Source organism: Pyxicephalus adspersus, chromosome 2 (assembly GCF_032062135.1).
Source record: "Pyxicephalus adspersus chromosome 2, UCB_Pads_2.0, whole genome shotgun sequence".
NCBI classification, from domain to species: Eukaryota; Metazoa; Chordata; class Amphibia; order Anura; family Pyxicephalidae; genus Pyxicephalus; species Pyxicephalus adspersus.
In genome coordinates this window covers 6616687-6634088 of record NC_092859.1, presented here as the reverse complement: position 1 = coordinate 6634088, position 17402 = coordinate 6616687, and the positions used below count along the sequence as shown (strand labels likewise).

Here is a 17402-nt window from a genome sequence, read left to right as displayed (position 1 = left end):
GGGGAGCACATCCATTACAGGTATGCTGGATCAGCAAGGTTCAGAGCTTTAACAAATCAGGTTCAAACTATTCGTACAATTCAAAGTTAATATCTGGAATACATTAAACCATTTTGTGTTTCTAAAAAAATGATACAGTGAAATCAAGCAATCATTAAACAAAAGTCTTGTCTGCTCTTTTTTTTTACATTGCAGATATTGCTGATCAATCCAAAAGCAAGATGAACTCCATATCTACCACAATGTGGACTTTGGTTTTTTCACAGCTCTTTCCAGTTTTTCATTCGGATGACCAAAGATGTCACTTGGATGCCTACCAGCTGGAGGGGATGGTACAGCCTGGAGATATCATGATTGGTGTGGTGTTACCCCTACACTTTGGTCGAGTCTACCAAAAGGTCCAATTTCAGGAGAAGCCACCAAGGACCACTTGTACAATGTAAATAGACATCTTGATTACATTTTTTTGTTACTGTGCAAAGAATCTTGTTTGCTTCTGAATCCCATAGCCAAAGTAATCTGAAAATAATATTCATTGCTTAAAAAGTATTATCAAAAAGTCATCTCTTTTTTCACGGGGTTTGCAATCGTGCATGGTAAGGTCATGTGGTCTCTATGAGCAGAGAACATGTGTATGATACAGTGGTGCTCAGAGATTTATATACATCTGGTAAAATTTTTAAAAAGGCCATTTTTAGAAAATATGCGTGGAACAAAAGTTAGATTTCAACAGAAAGGTAAGTACATTTATGCTTGTATTATTGCTCTTTTTCAATAGGTAAGTCTGTTCTGTTATTTTCAAGCTTCAAATATTTGAAATGGTAAATCTTTTGATGTTACATTGTATTTTAGACCCATTCCCTATGTATTGTAGGTAGACCATGGCTGGTGGAGGAGACAGGAACAGTGATGTACAAAACGGCGTCAGTACATTAGGGGTTCCTTGAGCAATGAGCAATTTGTACCTTAGATCAGTTTAGGTGACAACATTGATCTTTTTGGCTATCTGTAAGGGTGACATTCGTCTCAATGGCCAGCAATGTAAGAGACATTCTTCCTATTGACCACCAAGCTAAAGAATTGTTAGCTGTGGATATAGTAATTATTGCAGGGGTTTCCTGAGGACTTTTTTCACGGCTTCCCCTTTGGTAAAAAGGTTAGGAAACACTGAAATAGACAATTCTTGTCGTCATTCAGCTAGAAAATCAGCCTGAGGTTGAGGTCAACTTTAGCCACTTTGGACTTTGGAAAACTAAATCCTAACTAGCTACCATGTAATCTCATTTCTTCCTCAGAAAGTAAGAGGAACTTCTACAAACAAACACAGATAAAAATAAAAACCTGACACTCGACTAAGGCATTAATCCTCAAAGCTATCAAAAAAATGCAAAGTAGAGTTGTAAGAGGTTCTAGATAAAGGGACATGTATTATTGTTTTTTGCATTGTAAACTAAAAATATATATCTTTACTGTACTTTCTTCAGGTTTCACCTTGAGACCTTTCAGCAGGTCCAGGCTCTGCAGTTTGCTGTACAGGAGATCAATAAAAATTCCAACATTCTAAGCAACTTGACCCTCGGGTTCCAAATCTTTGATTCTTGTAATGTTATCCACAATGAGTTACAAGCTGTTTTACAAATGCTCACTGGACTTGGTAGTGCCATTCCTAATTACCGTTGTCACCAGGGTGTCCCTCTAGGTGGTATCATTGGCTCTGCCTCTTCAACTTATTCAATGATGCTGGCTCATATTTTGGGGCTCTACAGATACCCTCAGGTGAGATGTCTGATTTTTATTGCACTATTTATTGTATTTATTTTATTTTGATTACATAAATCACATCACATTATTGTCAAAGGCAATGAGTTGTGGTTGTTCATATGAATTACTTATGTTGCGCATAAAGTCCTTGAAAACTAACTATGCACTTTGGATATTAAATGATTAACATGCCTTTGGGGCAAACAGGTATATGACCGTTGCCCTATTCTGAAACACCAAAAAGGAGCTTTAGAATAAAACCAAGGTCTACACAACATTAATACCCCAGCTTCCATAATAAAAAGCAGCATGAGAAAAAAAGCATTGGGAAACTGAACTGTGTTTGAGCCATATTTTGGTGTTTTGGGTGTGTTCCCTAAGTTAACCTGATCTTGCTTATACTGTCTAGTCCACAATCAGAGTAACAGCAATAATTTTGCCCAAAATATAGTGGCAATTGCGTCTAAACCAAAATAGTCCTAAAACTGTTCAAATCTGAACTTTTTTTTCTTTAATCTAGGTTAGCCATTATTCAACAAGTCGACTTTTAAGCGATAAGTCAAAGTTCCCTTCCTTCTTTAGGACGGTGCCCAGTGATTATTTCCAATCTCATGGACTTGTCAAGCTACTCTTACACTTTGGCTGGACTTATGTGGGTCTTCTGGCTGTAGACAATGACTATGGACAAGATGGGATTCGGCTGGTCAAACAAGAGCTAACAAAGGCTGGAATATGTGTTGCTTTCACTGAATATATTCTAACAAGGGAGCCAAACCACAATGCTCCACGCATAGTTCAAGTTATTAAGGAGACACCCGCTCGTGCTATAGTGATCTTTTCTACTGATCCCGATTTACTTCCTGTTTTCCAGGAGATGATAAAACAAAATATAACAGGAAAAATATTTGTTGCCAGTGAAGGCTGGTCTACATCATCAATGTATCTCAGCAACAGATTCTCAAATCTTCTTTCCGGTTCCATTGGCCTTTCATTCTACAGTGGGACAATTCCTGGATTTGAACATTTTATTAAGAAGGTTCATCTGTCCTTAGAACAAGAATGGATTAAGTTATTTTGGGAAGAGACTTTCAACTGCAGGGTTTTTAATAAAAGTGTAACAGACTATATTTCAACATCAGAAAAAGAATGTAATGGAACTGAGGATTTAGCAAATATCCAAAATAGCTATACCGATGTGTCCAGTCTAAGAATTACCAATAAAGTATACACTGCAGTCCATGTTTTGTCAAAAGCTTTGGATGATTTCGAAGGCTTCATCTCACAAGACGGTAGCCATATAGAGTTCAGGAATTTCAAACCATGGCAGGTAACATCAAAATAATAATGTAGATATGTCTTGTCTTATGTCCTATCTCCTTTAAAAAACTGGTGAGACCACTACGCCCACAGACCAAGCAAGGGCCTTTCTCCCCACCAAGATATGAATGAATGTTTAGGGTGAACGGGGTCTAGGTGACTTTTTGGGCTTATCTAAACTTATCTAAAGTGACTTACCAGAAAAAAGGCACAATGGTACCAGTAAGTCTGTGCCTAAGTATGGCTAAGTAAAGCATCTGGAGCTACTTTTGTAGTTTTGCAAAAGGAAGATATTATCACAAAATTGAATTCTTAGACAGTGTTGCTTGTGTACAAATTATTTACACCCAAACAATGCATTCATACATTGGTTTATAGCATCTTTATTGTAATATGGGAGAGTTCCTATATCCTACACTTTCCTGATATACAAAATTAGAACCTCAGATCCCCACGGCCAATACCACCATATGTACACAAACACTATAATGATAATATATGTGACAACAAACCATAAGGCTTTACATACTTCATGTTTTAAATCATCACTGAAGCTTGTTGGCAAAGGCCCCATATATATATATATATATATATATATATATATATATAAAGATTATGCCTTGAAGTCCTTGCCTTTTGTTTTGATGCATGTGTAATATATTAGGTTGATTTTTTATGTAGGGTTCAAAGTCATCTATTTCTCACATACAAGCTATATTACATAACTCTTTCCATTCTACAGCTCCTCAATTATCTGAAAAAGGTGAGAGTGAAGCTAAATAATGGAAGGGAGCTTTATTTTGATGAGAATGGAGATCCACCAGCAGTCTATGACATTATGAACTGGCAGTTGAGCCCAGAGGGCAACATACAACAGGTCAAGGTTGGCAGTTTTGATGTTACAGCCTCGACGGGTCAAATATTCAATGTTGACTCAAGTGCTTTAGTCTGGAGTACTGGTGACAGAAAGGTAAAGACTTTTTTAAATGTAATACCAACAGGATTTGTCTTTTGTCTATGTAATAATATAATATGCCCCTTCTAAATGGTTTGTCCCAAAATGACATTTTTTTTACTTTTAACTATGGGATCTCAAAGATGGTAGAAGGCAGACCTGCTCATAAAATCTAGCACTTGGCTATACTAGATTTTGTCCTTAAAAAACGTGAATTGATTGGAAATTCATCATAATGGGAATAGGAGTATATGAATGAAAGTGATTTTTTTAAGCATCACCCAAAAGACTGGGAACTATGCAAAATACTGATCACAGAAAGAGGAAGTAGGGGATAACCCTTGGGAGTCTTGGTCGAAATACTATATAAATTTCAAATATTTAAAATCATACATAGGGACTTTTAAAAGCAAAGAATTAGAACTTGGAGTTGGACTTTTTTTATTATGTATATTTTGCATGCTGGATAATTTAAAACATATATTTTTTTTAGGTGCCTCGATCTGTCTGTAGTGAGAGCTGTCCGCCTGGATTCAGAAAGGCAGCTATAACAGGTCAACCTGTTTGCTGCTTTAATTGCATTCCCTGTCCAGTAGGGGAGATTTCTGATAGCACAGGTAGGTAAATCATGTTACGCCTCCAAATCTTTGGCTTAGTCCACTATTACATGCACCTCCAAGCAATAATACAATATTTACTGCATTCACATGGAGTTGTTGGTGGGCACCCACATGGAGCTGGGACAGTGGCATGACTTTAGACTTCATAGATTACCTTAACTCCTGGGGCAAATGTTTACCCACCTCTATCTTGAAATAAAAGTACACTCCCATTTATTAGGGGGAAAGCTCCTGCCCCTAAAGTCAAGAGCCTGCTGCTTGGAAAAATTAGGATTAAGGTGACCACTCCATGTAACTCCAGGCAACTGATGTTAAGGATAACATTCTAGGTTTATTTTTCTGGTATTCAGTTATGGGTGTGGAGCTGATATCTTCGACAGTGGTGTTCGAAGTCATGCCACTCTCCCAGTTCCAGGTAGACCGCCAACCTATGTGTGGTTGGGTTCCTGTAGGTTCCTCCCTCTTGGGTGGCCCTTTTAGTTGGAGATTCCATGTGATATTTTGATTATGCTGGGTACAGTAACTGAATATAGAGTTTATTATACAAGATAATTGTAATACTTTTTTCATGGATGGTTTGCACTTATGATAACTTTGACCTTTTTCACAATACCATATATTCAGTATCATATCCCTATTTTTGTTTTATTATACCTAAAGAGAACTTTTACGTATAGGAGAACATATGAAGAACACATATGACATCATAAGTTTACTACCTATATATGAACTTCCAAGATCAACGCCATATGCTTGGTATATGATGGGTATATCCATGTTTGTTAACCATCCTTGATGTATGGTAATGGTGCATTTGATACACATACTTTTGTAAAGTGTCTTTAGAATTTTTACTATGTGGCTTGATTTAAGTATATATATTGAAATAAACTAAAATGTGGATGTAAGATTTGTATGATCAAGGAAATCCATTGGAAACGCCTTCAGGTGTTATCTTTTGGAACATTCATTACAATTACTCCCTTAATATAAGTCACTAACATAGTCTAAAAACTGAACCAAAGGTGTGAGGGAATTAACCTTCCTAAACTTTTAGAGGGATGTAGAAGGAAACACACTTAAATATAGGAATATTACAAATTGTGCAGCACTCTGGCCAAGATTTAAGCCTGGGCCCCTAGTCACTGAGTTGCTGTTATATATAGACAAGTTTATTCTTAAATTGCTTTATTTTGCAGATGCTGTGGATTGCTTTAAGTGCCCATGGGATAAGTGGCCAGATCCTAAGAAAATTACGTGCCAGCAAAAGACAACAGATTACCTCTCTTATGAAGATCCACTAGGCACAACGTTGGCTGCCATCAGTGCCTTGTCTTCATTTATTCCTAGTTTTATTATGAGACTTTTTGTTCTTTATAAAAACACTCCTAGAGTTAAAGCCAGTAATTATTCCCTAAGCTGTCTTCTTCTCTTTTCCCTCATATTGTGCTTCCTCTGCTCTTTAATTTTTATTGGTTACCCACAACCAGAAAAGTGTCTCATCCGCCAGGTTGCATTTGGCCTGGTTTTCACTCTTTGCGTGTCCTGCATTTTGGCTAAAACCATCATGGTAGTTCTTGCCTTTATGGCCACCAAACCTGGCAGCAAGTTAAAGAAATGGACAAAACCAGAGGTTTCCTATGTAATTATAATTACATGTTTTTTACTACAACTGGTTATTTGTGTTTCTTGGTTGTCTCTTGCTCCACCGTTTCAACAGTACAACATCCAATCTCAACCAGTGATTTACATTGAGTGTAATGAGGGTTCTACCATAGCTTTCTGGATCATGTTAGGTTATCTCTTTCTTCTGGCCTCCATAAGTTTTATTGTGGCCTTCCTAGCTCGGAGACTTCCAGACAGTTTTAATGAAGCTCAGTTTATTACTTTCAGCATGCTGGCTTTCCTCAGTGTATGGATATCTTATATTCCAGCATCTCTCAGTGCCCAGGGAAAGTATACAGTGGCCATGGAGATATTTGCTATTTTGGCCTCAAGCTGGGCTCTGGTCATCTGTATGTTTCTTCCTAAATGTTTCATCGTTTTGTTTAGATCTGAACTGAATACCAGGGAGTATATGATGAGAGCAAAATTTAACACAAAATAAATGAGAGCATTCTGGTGCTTGGACTTTACACTTGTTTCTCTTTCTTGTGGGAGTTTTTTGGGGGAAGGGGGTATAAATAGCAACCAGGAACTCTGCATTGTCTCTTTAACAGCAACAGATTCTTTAATATGTAAAAAATATATTTTCTACAAATCTGTATTACATCTGTTTGTTTAAAAAAATAAAGATTATGTTTAATTGTGTCTAATTATGGATTTATTGTTTGCATGATCTTTAAATAAATGTGCCATACTCCTATTTGGCTATTGTATAGAAAAAAAAATCAGTGGTTGATTCTATAGGGCATATTTATAACCCATTCACCAGGTGTACACAAAAAATAACAGATCCACCATTTAGGTTTAACAGGATTTGCTCTGCATTTTTTAGGCAGGATACCCTCTAAAACCAAACATTCCCTGGGAGGTTGTTGTTCCCTTTTGTATATTGTCAGGTGAAATGTGATGTTCACAAAAAAGCTCAATTCAGTCTATATAAGGCAAACTTTGCTTTTTAAAATTATTTGTTTTACTAATATATAAGATTGTTTAAAAAGGGAATGGTGACCTGGGTACTGTCATAGAGGACAAGCACCAGTACAAAAAAAAAATATGATGGGGAGAGGGTAGAGAGCAATATTAAATATATTCAAAGTAGTAGTCAGTGGTATTGTTTTTTTAATTAAAAAAGTGCCCCCATTCGGGGATAATCATTCACAATTTCTAGTATTCTGAGTTTTAGGTTTCAGCTCAGAATTTGGGGCTTTTGAGCTGAAACGTGAAACTCGAAAAATAACAAAATTCAGAGTTTTGCTTTGGTTCTGACTCCCACTGTTGGCTGCTGTACAAGATGGAACAACTTTCTGGAACTGGAGCAGTGACCGTGCACCCCCCCCCCCCCCCCAACCTATAAAAAGACCTCTGGAATCTTCTTTGCCAAAAAAGGAAAGGGGCAAAAGGGGAAGTTTTAATTGCTTATGGGTGGATGATTCATTGTAACTTTGTATGCAAATAGCTGGGTACTAAAACTATTAGAGAAAAAAAAAATATTCATGCATAGTGTGGTGTTTTCATTTCTAGGGGTTGGACTATTATGAGAATAGCAACATGTACCCCTGTACTTATCCCCAGGGTTAGTGGAACTGTGGGCAGATTCCAGTTTCAAAATCAGCATCCCAACTGCAGATCCCCACAACACAGGGATTACATTGTCAGGATCATCACTCAACAGTGACAAGGGGGTCTGTTTTTTGTCTAAAGGGTTGGGGGTTACATGCGCTTTGCCCCCTTCCTTTCTTGGCAAACCAGATTCCAGTGGACTTTTTTGGATATGTGAGGGGGAACGCACACTCACTGCTTCATTTCCTTTCCATGAAGGTTCCAAATAAGTTAAATGTTCTCATTTTAAGGAATGGGGTGTATACAGTATATAATATCAATATTTTGAACAAACTCAACTCTAAAGCTGAGTACACTCGTCAAATTTTTCTTGTCCAATAATCGACATCGGACAGATATCGGGTGAGAATCTGGCGTGTGTACAGCCCAGGTCGTTCATCGTCCGTGGAAACGTCCTGGCGGATCCTCGGACGATAAGTGATGAGCTATCCTTATGCAAGGGAAGGGGGAGAGCGCACAGCAGGGTACCGCTCCGTCACTCTCCCCCTCCCCTCTCCATAGAGCAGAACGGTGCTGTATGTACAGCACTTGTTCATGCATCTTGCGGTTCTTATCGTTGGAAAGGATCGTGAAAGATCCTTTCCAACGACAAGAATTGCACGTCTGTATGCAGCTTTACTCAAACTCTACGGAAATTGTATAAATGTTATCCTTATTTACCTTGCATTCATGTGTACCACAACCGTCTCCCCAGCCCAGTAAATTACAATACATTTTCATGCATAGAAATGTATTATGTGTGGGGAAGTATCACATTTGCAAAACTTAATCTGATTGACCTAAGGCAAAATCAGTAGAAATCAAGCACTGAGATGCTTTATCAACTTTACATAGGAGAGTGTTTTTATAGGCCCCAATGACCTCTACTTGAAATATTGAGGACAATAATATGTTCAGAGGCTTTTAAATTAAAATAAAAGTTGGCAGCCTGGCAATAGCCTACTTATAAAAAAAAATATTTAAACAATTAATTTGGACAAAATCACATGCCTTTGGTACATTACAATACAACTACACAATTACACAGCACACTATAGTTTTGCTATATGCTATGTAAAGTATTTCCACAAAGATGTTTTGAAATGGCCCAGTTACTGTCAATTTGAGGTGATTCTCTTTTCCTGTTCAAACCAGACAACCATATCCCCTACTAGGGGCAAATGTTGAGGGACAGGGCTTCATTCCTACAACCCCTTCCCCAAATGGTGGTCTTTTTGCAATCTTACCTTTTTTAATTTTGTAATAGGGCCTCTTATAGGAAGTCTTACAAATATTTAGAAGAAACCTGACCCCAAATTAGGTCTGTCATTGATTTGGAATCACTTTAATAATAAGACACAAAAGACCAAGAGGAGGTCAACCTTCACATACAATGAGGGGAAAAGTAAGTTATTTACATGTGGCTAGGCGTGTAGTTAAAATTCACAAATGTTATTCCATATTGTACATTAAAATATAGACAATTTTGTATAGCAAATAGTCACAAAAATGGCCAAGGTTTTTACATAGCATTTGTGGACCCAAAGCAATCTTATTATTTAATATTTTTGAGGAAGCTTTCTATGTAAATTCATTTGGAAACACTTTGCCAAGATCCAAGTTCATTTAATCATACTATAGTACGTTACCTAAGAAAGGGACATCACATTGAACATGTCTAAGAGGTCACATCTGCACTATAATTACAGCAAGATAAATGCTAAACAATTATGACCAATTGTTAGGATCTGGACTATTGGGATTACACACCATTTAGCCTTAAGATAATGATAAGCACTGTAGTTAAGTTTTCGCTCTGGGGTAATGTAGAATGTAATAGTTAAGGCTAGTAAGGATAAAAAAGGTGCTATATAAAGAAATTCTATTGACTACAGATTCAAAAAATATATTTAACACAAAGAGAGATTTTTGACTCAGCTCTCTGTAATCTCATACTTGCAAAAGGAAGTTTTGAACATTTTATAGTTTGCCTTGAATTGTAATATTTTGGTCAACCAAAGTTTGGTCAACCAGTCCCATTTAGCAAGCTTAAAATCAGGGTCTGGAAAGTTAATTTTAAATTTTGATTGTGTTGCTCTAGTCTCATAGTGCCTGTACATCTTAATAATCTTTCTTTTGCATTGTTCAAATCTCTACTAGATTTATTCATTTTTTTAGGGTTTAGAGAATAACCTGGTTTACTTACTTGTCCTAAGGATCAGCATCAACTTATGGGTAAGTTTCTGTTTTCCTTGCTGGGGAATGGGTTAGAATACACTATGGCTAGTAGTACTATAGTAGCAGTAAAGTCTGAGATTGGATGAGTGTAAAGATTTAAGGTTGTATTTGGTGTTGGACTTAGAAGAACCTATACGTGTTGTATTTTTTCTCTTTGTAGATTTATGGTGCCCAACCTGCAACCTTTTGGAACATCTATGTGCAGCCCTTGGAGTCTCTGTCTATGTGTTTTAGGTGTTTTAATAAAGAAAAGATTAGCTTCCAGTTGTTAGGAAAGGAAGCACAAATGTTTAAGCATTTATTTGTAAAAGGGTTGTAATAGAAGTGATCTATAAACGTTTTGTGTCTGCAGTCTATGTAAGGCTGGATTTGTATTGTTTTCTCCCCTAGCCTGGCTACCTTGTGATTTCTCCCCCCCCCCTAACTGTCCTGAAAGAAGGCTCTTCAGATATGCTCAGGCTGATGGTAAGATGGTAAGGTTGCGGTGTGGTTACAGTTTCCTGATGTCAGGAAACTGCTGCCTTTGGGGGCAGACGCTACAAGTAGAAAATGAGCGTTTCAGTACCACAGACAACTATTTGCCAAATTTGTCAAATGTTCAGATGATGGTTCTTAAAGAATCAGCATTGTAGTGCTAACTGAACCAGAAGTCACGCAGGATAGCTGGATCCTGAAGAAGGTCTGACAGAGGGGGTGGAAGAGAAAGAGAGTAAGAGGAAAGGAGAGAGAGAGAAATAGAGGGCAAGATAGGAGGAGAAAGAGAAATAGAGAGAGAGAGAGAGAGAGAGAGACATAAAGAGAGAATTAGGGAGTTAAAGGTAAAAAGTAAGGAGGGAGAGAGAGATGGAGAGAAAAGGGGAGAGGAGAAAAAATTGAGAGAGAGAGATAGAGAGGAAGGTAAAAAAGAAAGGAAGAGATAGAGATAGGTGGAGATACTGAGAAAGAGAGAGAGGTAATGAGAGAGAAATAGAGAGAGAGAGAGAGTGAGAGAGAGAGAAGTAAAGGCCCAAATAGGAAGAAGAAAAAAAGGAGAGAAAGAGGTAGATGGAATGGGAGGGCAAGAGAGAAAAAGAGTAGGGGGGGGGGGGGGGGGAAAAAAAGGAAGGGGGGGGGGGGGGGGGGGAGAGACAAGAAGAGGAAAAGAGAGGGAGAGAGAGAAATACAAAGAGAGGGAGGGGGAATAAGAGGGGGGAAAGAGAGAGGAAATAAACAAGAAAGTGTATTGCACCCTCTAGTGGTCATGCTGATGTAAATGTTCCCAAAGGCTGGTGGTTCCTACAGTAATCCCCAGTCCCCAGATGCAGTGGCTGAGTGAGCTGTATTCATTGATTTTTTTTTTAGACTAAAAGCATTTGCAGTAAATAAATACCTATATTCATGGAACTTCTCATGGACTGAAAAGTACACACATATCATTCTTATGATACCGGTACCATGAATTCACCATGTAGATTAACATGTATGATGTCCAGCCCATGTGATAACTTTTGCTCCCCCCATAGGTACAGTAGAAAGATAGGTATAATCATGAACAGGAAATAAAGAGAAATAAATGAACCAGATGAAATAAACGTAAAAAATAGCCTAAACAAATAAAAAACATTAATAAAAATAATTAGGCCACCACATCTGAGCCCTGGTACACAGCCAAATATTACATTTACTGTTTTTAAGTTTATATACTCTTTCACTGACAATGTTATAGTCATTGGGGGTCACTCCTAAATCTGAACATGAATAATAAATAGTAAACATGACTTTATAAAAAGGTTGTTACTAGGTATTTTTCAATGAAGTTTCTGAAAACTGTTAAAGCTTAATTTTAACCCTGACTACCAGAATTACCAGCAATAAAAGAAGAGGTAATGGGTGGTAGAAGTAAGTGGATTAGCACATACAGCATATGCCTACACAACCATGTTGACGTTTTTTCAACTGGTTAAGGACTCACTGGTATACAAATAGCTGGTCTGAAAGTTCTCATTTAAGTAGGTCAATGCATATCCAGTATTAGTTAGTCTCATTTAACAGGACTTATTCTTGTAATTTTGAAGACTTTTCGCAGTTCTACAGGCTGCCTCATCAGTTGAGTATTCAACATTACAAGAACAGGCCCAGGTCATTGTAACTCACTATTACTAGAAAAAAGGTCGTTCAGATGTGTTAAAGTAGCATACATATAGGTGGCTGTAAAGTCTGTGGCTTTTATTTACAGGTTGTTCATAGATTTATCCTGAAACATGAATCCTATTAACATAGAAGTTTGGAAGACTATTCTGATCCACTTTATATCAGTTATCTACTGTGTGGACCCAAAGTGCAGACTTTCACCTGTGATGGAACTGGAGGGGGTAACACTACCCGGAGATATCATGATTGGTTTGTTGCTACCAGTTCATATAGACAAAATTCAACAAAAGGTTACATTTCAAGTCGAACCTCCAAGGACCACCTGCACATGGTAAGTGACTCAAGAAATGATTCCCTCTTCTACCTGTACAACATCTTATCAGCGCTTTCTCATTTCTCTCTGTGACTTGCTAGGATAAACTAAAATTCTCTTTGCAAAAAATATTTTCCTTCTACAGCTACGGTATTTTAGAGCTAATTATTTTATGCAGTAGTATTTTTATGAAAAACAGTTCCTTACCGATCTCTATAGCACAGTGCCGCATCCCTCTTTATGTCACATCATTCCGTCAATACCTGCAGAATTCTCAAACACTTGTACACAAAGTGTCCTATACATCCTAATATTATAATGTGCTCTATATTAAATTCATTTTTTCTTAAATGCAATGCAATGCTGGTATACCCTAAAACACATAGATCTCCAAATATCACTTTTCCACACAGTGGACCTTCTTTATCAAAGCTCTCCGAAGCTGAAGAGGATACACTAGAAGCTGGGTGATCCAGCAAACCAACAATGGATTTCTTAAAAGTCATTTGCTTTTGTTAGCAAATGTCTTCAATCCTAGACCAGATCTGATCCAGGTTTGCTGGATCACCCAGCTTCACTGATATTAGTGTAACCTGTCCAGCTTTGTGAGCTTTAATAAATCAGGCCCAGTGTCCCATACCTCTGTAATTAAAGCAGTGCTCATTACCTTGAAATACGTATAGTGCTCCATTGCTCCAACATGCAGTGCCGGATGCCTCCAAATGCCCAAGGGATCTGAGTGTAGGGAACAGCGGTGTCAATGGTCTCTGTCCTGATGAAAACTAGTGTGGAGATTTCTCTGATTTGAATAAAAAAAAAACGAGTTTCCTTCTCCAGAAATAAATTTGCTATTTTTTATAATAAGTTAAGAAAAAAGAAAGGGAAAGGTTAGGAATCATGGTAAATATTTGGGTTTTGCCATTTATAACAATTTAAAGATAACTTTTGTTGTTTTTTGTAATGTAAAAGGATGTCCGTAAATAAATATTTTTTTTTCTCCGCTTAAGGTTTGATCTGAGTATTTATCAGTACCTTAAAACTGCCTTTTACACAGCTGAGGAGACCAACCAGAATCAAAACATTCTCCCAAATATAACATTAGGGTTCCAAATGTATGACACATGCAATGTTCCTCATTATGAATTACAAGGAGCTTTACGGTTCCTGACTGAGCCTTACAGAGTTCCCTCTAACAGTCCGTGTAATTCGAGTTCATTCTTCTCTGCAGTTATCGGGTCCAGAGTATCTGTAAACTCAATAATCTTGGCCAATGTTCTGGGAGCCTTTCGATATCCACAAGTAAGATTGTTATCTTTTATTTAGTTATCCCATTTTAACTATTATTCCGTCTGTTCTGATGTCGGCTGTGTTTTCTCTTTGTGTATGTCCTTTGTTGTGGATTTGATTTATGGCCGACAGTACCAACCTTTATCAGCATCATCTTAGTAATCTATAAGAAATGGAAATATGGAATTGAATAATGGAAAAGTGTATTATGATTATTATTATAATATTATTAATTAATTTATAATATTATTAATTAATATTATTATTATTATAATTATAAATGGAAATATTTAAAGTGAAAACTCTTCCAATGTCTTTCTTCTCGTTTGATAAATATAATAATGAACGTGATTTGTATGCTTTTTAAGGAAAAAGTAATACATTCTTGTTCTTTCTGCCTATGCTGCATTCTACGTTGTTTTCTGCACACTATGTGATCTAAAGCCCCATTCTTTAATGGGAAGAGCAAGAGTGAAATGTTTTTTTAAGTCCTAATACACTTTTACACGTAGAATTACAACATTACATAAAGTACAGTAAAAGAGAAATGTAATCCTATAATAGGAATGTGTTACTGGGACTTTCACTTGGTGAAAATGTTCAATATTTTTATTTTTTTACGTATGTACTCTGTATGCTTGAATATAAACCATCAGAATGTAAACAGGGGTACCTACTTTTACCTGAAAAACAGGAAAATTACACTGACTTGTGTATAAACCTAGGGCACAAAATGAGGCTAATATATCACTGCTAATATTCAAAACAGTAAACAATAATAAACAATGTGAGTAAATACATCCACTGTGTACATTCACATTGGCTCAGTCTATTAATAGTTTTCCCATTTTTTACAGGCTAAAGTATTTAGTTTTTTTTGAGTGTTTTTTATTTGTCACTTGACCCTAAATTGTCTTTTCTGCATTTTTATTGGACATCAATATATGGAGCTGTGCCTTCATATAAAATGTGTAACAAACTGCAATAATGTCTCAGACGGGAAGAATTAGTTATTCACGTTATTTAAGGACATGGGTCTATTCACTGGTATGAACCATTCATAATTCTAGATTTTTTGTTAATACAATTTACATGTCAATTTTGGTTTATTCTTGAGCATACATTATATAGGTGTATACAGGGGGCATGTATATGGGGATAGGACTCATTTAGTTTGCCTTTGAGTTGCCTATCAGGTCTAACAAATTCAAATAATGTCTTAGATAGCAAGAATTAGTTATTCATGTTATTTGAGAAAATTCACTGGTATGACGTATTTATAAACTTAGATTCTTTTTTCATGCTATTTCAATGTTAAAAATTTTATTTTATACTTGAGTATATATGGTATAAGTTGATATTTGGGGCATTTATATGGGGATAGGACTGCATAGTTGCACAGCTTTGTATTTGGCTAAAAGTAAATGTTGTCTTCATTCAAATCGCTATAAAAAAAATTTACATTTTTTTTATTTACATTTTTAATTTCCAGGTCAGCCCATTTTCAACACTTTCCTTGCTGAGTAACCGCAAACTTTTTCCATCCTTCTTCAGGAGTTGTTCAAGTGACAAGCTTCAATCACGGGGCTTAGCGCGACTAATTCAGTATTTTGGTTGGACCTGGGTTGGTTTTCTGGCTTCTTACAATGATTATGGAATACAGGGGATTCAGCCAATAAAAGAGGAGATTGTGAAAGCTGGAGCTTGTGTGGCCTTCACTGAGTACATCCATCTAGATCTACCAGATGGCAACGCCCCTAACATAGTCAGGACCATTAAGGGTTCCAAAGCCAATGTTGTAATTGTCTTTGCTTACGAAACTGATTTTGTTCTTGTTGTGAAGGAACTGTTGAATCAAAATGTCACAGGAAAGACATTTGTTGGGAACGCAGGTTGGTCCAGATCACTTTTATTATCATTAAACAGTTATTTTCCAGTCCTATCTGGTACACTTGGATTTACCAGTAACAATGAAATGGCATCGGTTTTTAATGAGTTCCTTACCAAGATTCCCCCTGTTCTGTCTGTTAAGGAGGATTGGATGAAGATGTATTGGGAGGACGTTTTCAACTGTAGATTTGTCAATCATTCAAACTTGAATGACTCTCTAGGGCTTTCCATAAAGTCATGCACTGGAGACGAAAAGCTGGAAAGTGCAAAAAACAGTTCTACGTATACCAATAGCTTGAAATATGCTTATCAGATGTACTTTTCTTTCTTTATTGTGGCCCAAGCTTTGGAAGATCTCAACAGCTGCAAAATGGGGGAAGGACCTTTTTCTCAAATGTCTTGTACAACCATTTGGAATTTCAAACCATGGCAGGTAATATTGTATTGAGTGTTTTTCGAAGCAAATGATTTAAAATGCATAAGAGGTGTTAAAGGACATTTTACTAGCAAATGAGATAGAGCTACGTTGTTCCTCTACAGATACAGTACAGCAGGCTTGTGTTGGAGGGACTGGTGGGATACAAAATAAATAAAAAAAAATTGCATCAATCTTAGCCAGGGACTAGCAAGGAACAATGTATTACCACTTTTGTTTTGGGGTTTAGATACTTATAAACCTACAATGCTGCAACAGAAGAACCTTGTATTAAGAGAATATTTGTATGCAAAAAGTAAAAAAAAATAATCCAAAAAACGAAGCACAAAAATATACATTTAAATATATTCCTAAATAGCCACACATGATATAGGTCAGCCTTTCTCTGCCTTTTGAACATGGGGGATCTTTTGAAAAAACTTTCAGGTCTTCAGGGAACCCCTTCTATAATTCCTATATCCACTATATCATTGGTGTCACCGAAACTGACCGGAGGGATACAAAATGGCCATTGCTCAAAGAACCCCTGGCAACCTTTGGAGGAACCCTAGGGTACTATGAAACCCAAGTTGAGAAACACTGATATGGATGTTTAAAAAATAATCTGTGCCAGAGATTTGTGAACACAATTAAGCACTACACAAGCACCAAGATTTACGCAAGTTTAGATGGCATAGTGCTGTGGATCACCAATCCATTATTGAAGACTTTCTACATTTATTGGACTATTGCTCATCCTCTAGGTGGGAACCCTTCACAAAAAGGGAAGACCTCATACACTTTTGATCTGATGAGGACTTATTCCACTCTCCATTTTCACCTGCAAAGGGTGTATAGACAGAATTGTACATGCAAAAAAGTATAGAACTATATTACAAGTCTTCAACAAGCTCTAGAAATGGAATTGAAAAATTCAATATACCTAAATCAGCTGTGCACCAAACATAGGTGTTTAGGATAATATTATGAACATCTGTACAGCTATGCATGTCTACAAACATCATAAACTACGTCCTACGCGTTTCCTTATTGCTTCATCAGGGACTTTCTTGATAAGTGATGGAGTATTGATAAGTGATGGAGTACCAATATGTTTGTATATAAAGCTTTACTTAATTACCGTATTTTTTGCCGTATAAGATGCACTTTTTCTTCCCCAAAACTGGGGGGGAAAAGTTAGTGCGTCCTATA

General features: G+C 36.9%; 3 protein-coding genes across 3 annotated transcripts in view; all 3 read left to right on the top strand.

Annotated features, from left to right (window-relative positions):
- The first annotated feature begins 242 nt into the window (after window positions 1-242).
- Window positions 243-3103, top strand: LOC140322290 (extracellular calcium-sensing receptor-like). The gene is made up of 3 exons (XM_072398871.1): window positions 243-439; window positions 1485-1776; window positions 2282-3103. Exons 1-3 carry the CDS (start codon window positions 243-245, stop codon window positions 3101-3103), a joined length of 1311 nt encoding a protein of 436 aa, XP_072254972.1.
- Window positions 3104-3291: 188 nt separating this feature from the next.
- Window positions 3292-6760, top strand: LOC140322289 (vomeronasal type-2 receptor 26-like). Its single transcript, XM_072398870.1, has 4 exons — window positions 3292-3300; window positions 3821-4048; window positions 4527-4650; window positions 5853-6760. The coding sequence occupies exons 1-4, from the start codon at window positions 3292-3294 to the stop codon at window positions 6758-6760; spliced, it is 1269 nt and encodes a 422-aa protein (XP_072254971.1).
- A 5635-nt stretch (window positions 6761-12395) lies between these two features.
- The window catches only part of LOC140322287 (extracellular calcium-sensing receptor-like), a 14781-nt gene continuing 9774 nt past the window's right edge, over window positions 12396-17402 (top strand). Inside the window, exons 1-3 of the mRNA XM_072398869.1 lie at window positions 12396-12616; window positions 13606-13897; window positions 15378-16208. Of these exons, the coding sequence (XP_072254970.1) occupies window positions 12396-12616; window positions 13606-13897; window positions 15378-16208 (1344 nt within the window). The remainder of the gene's footprint in view (window positions 12617-13605; window positions 13898-15377; window positions 16209-17402) is intronic.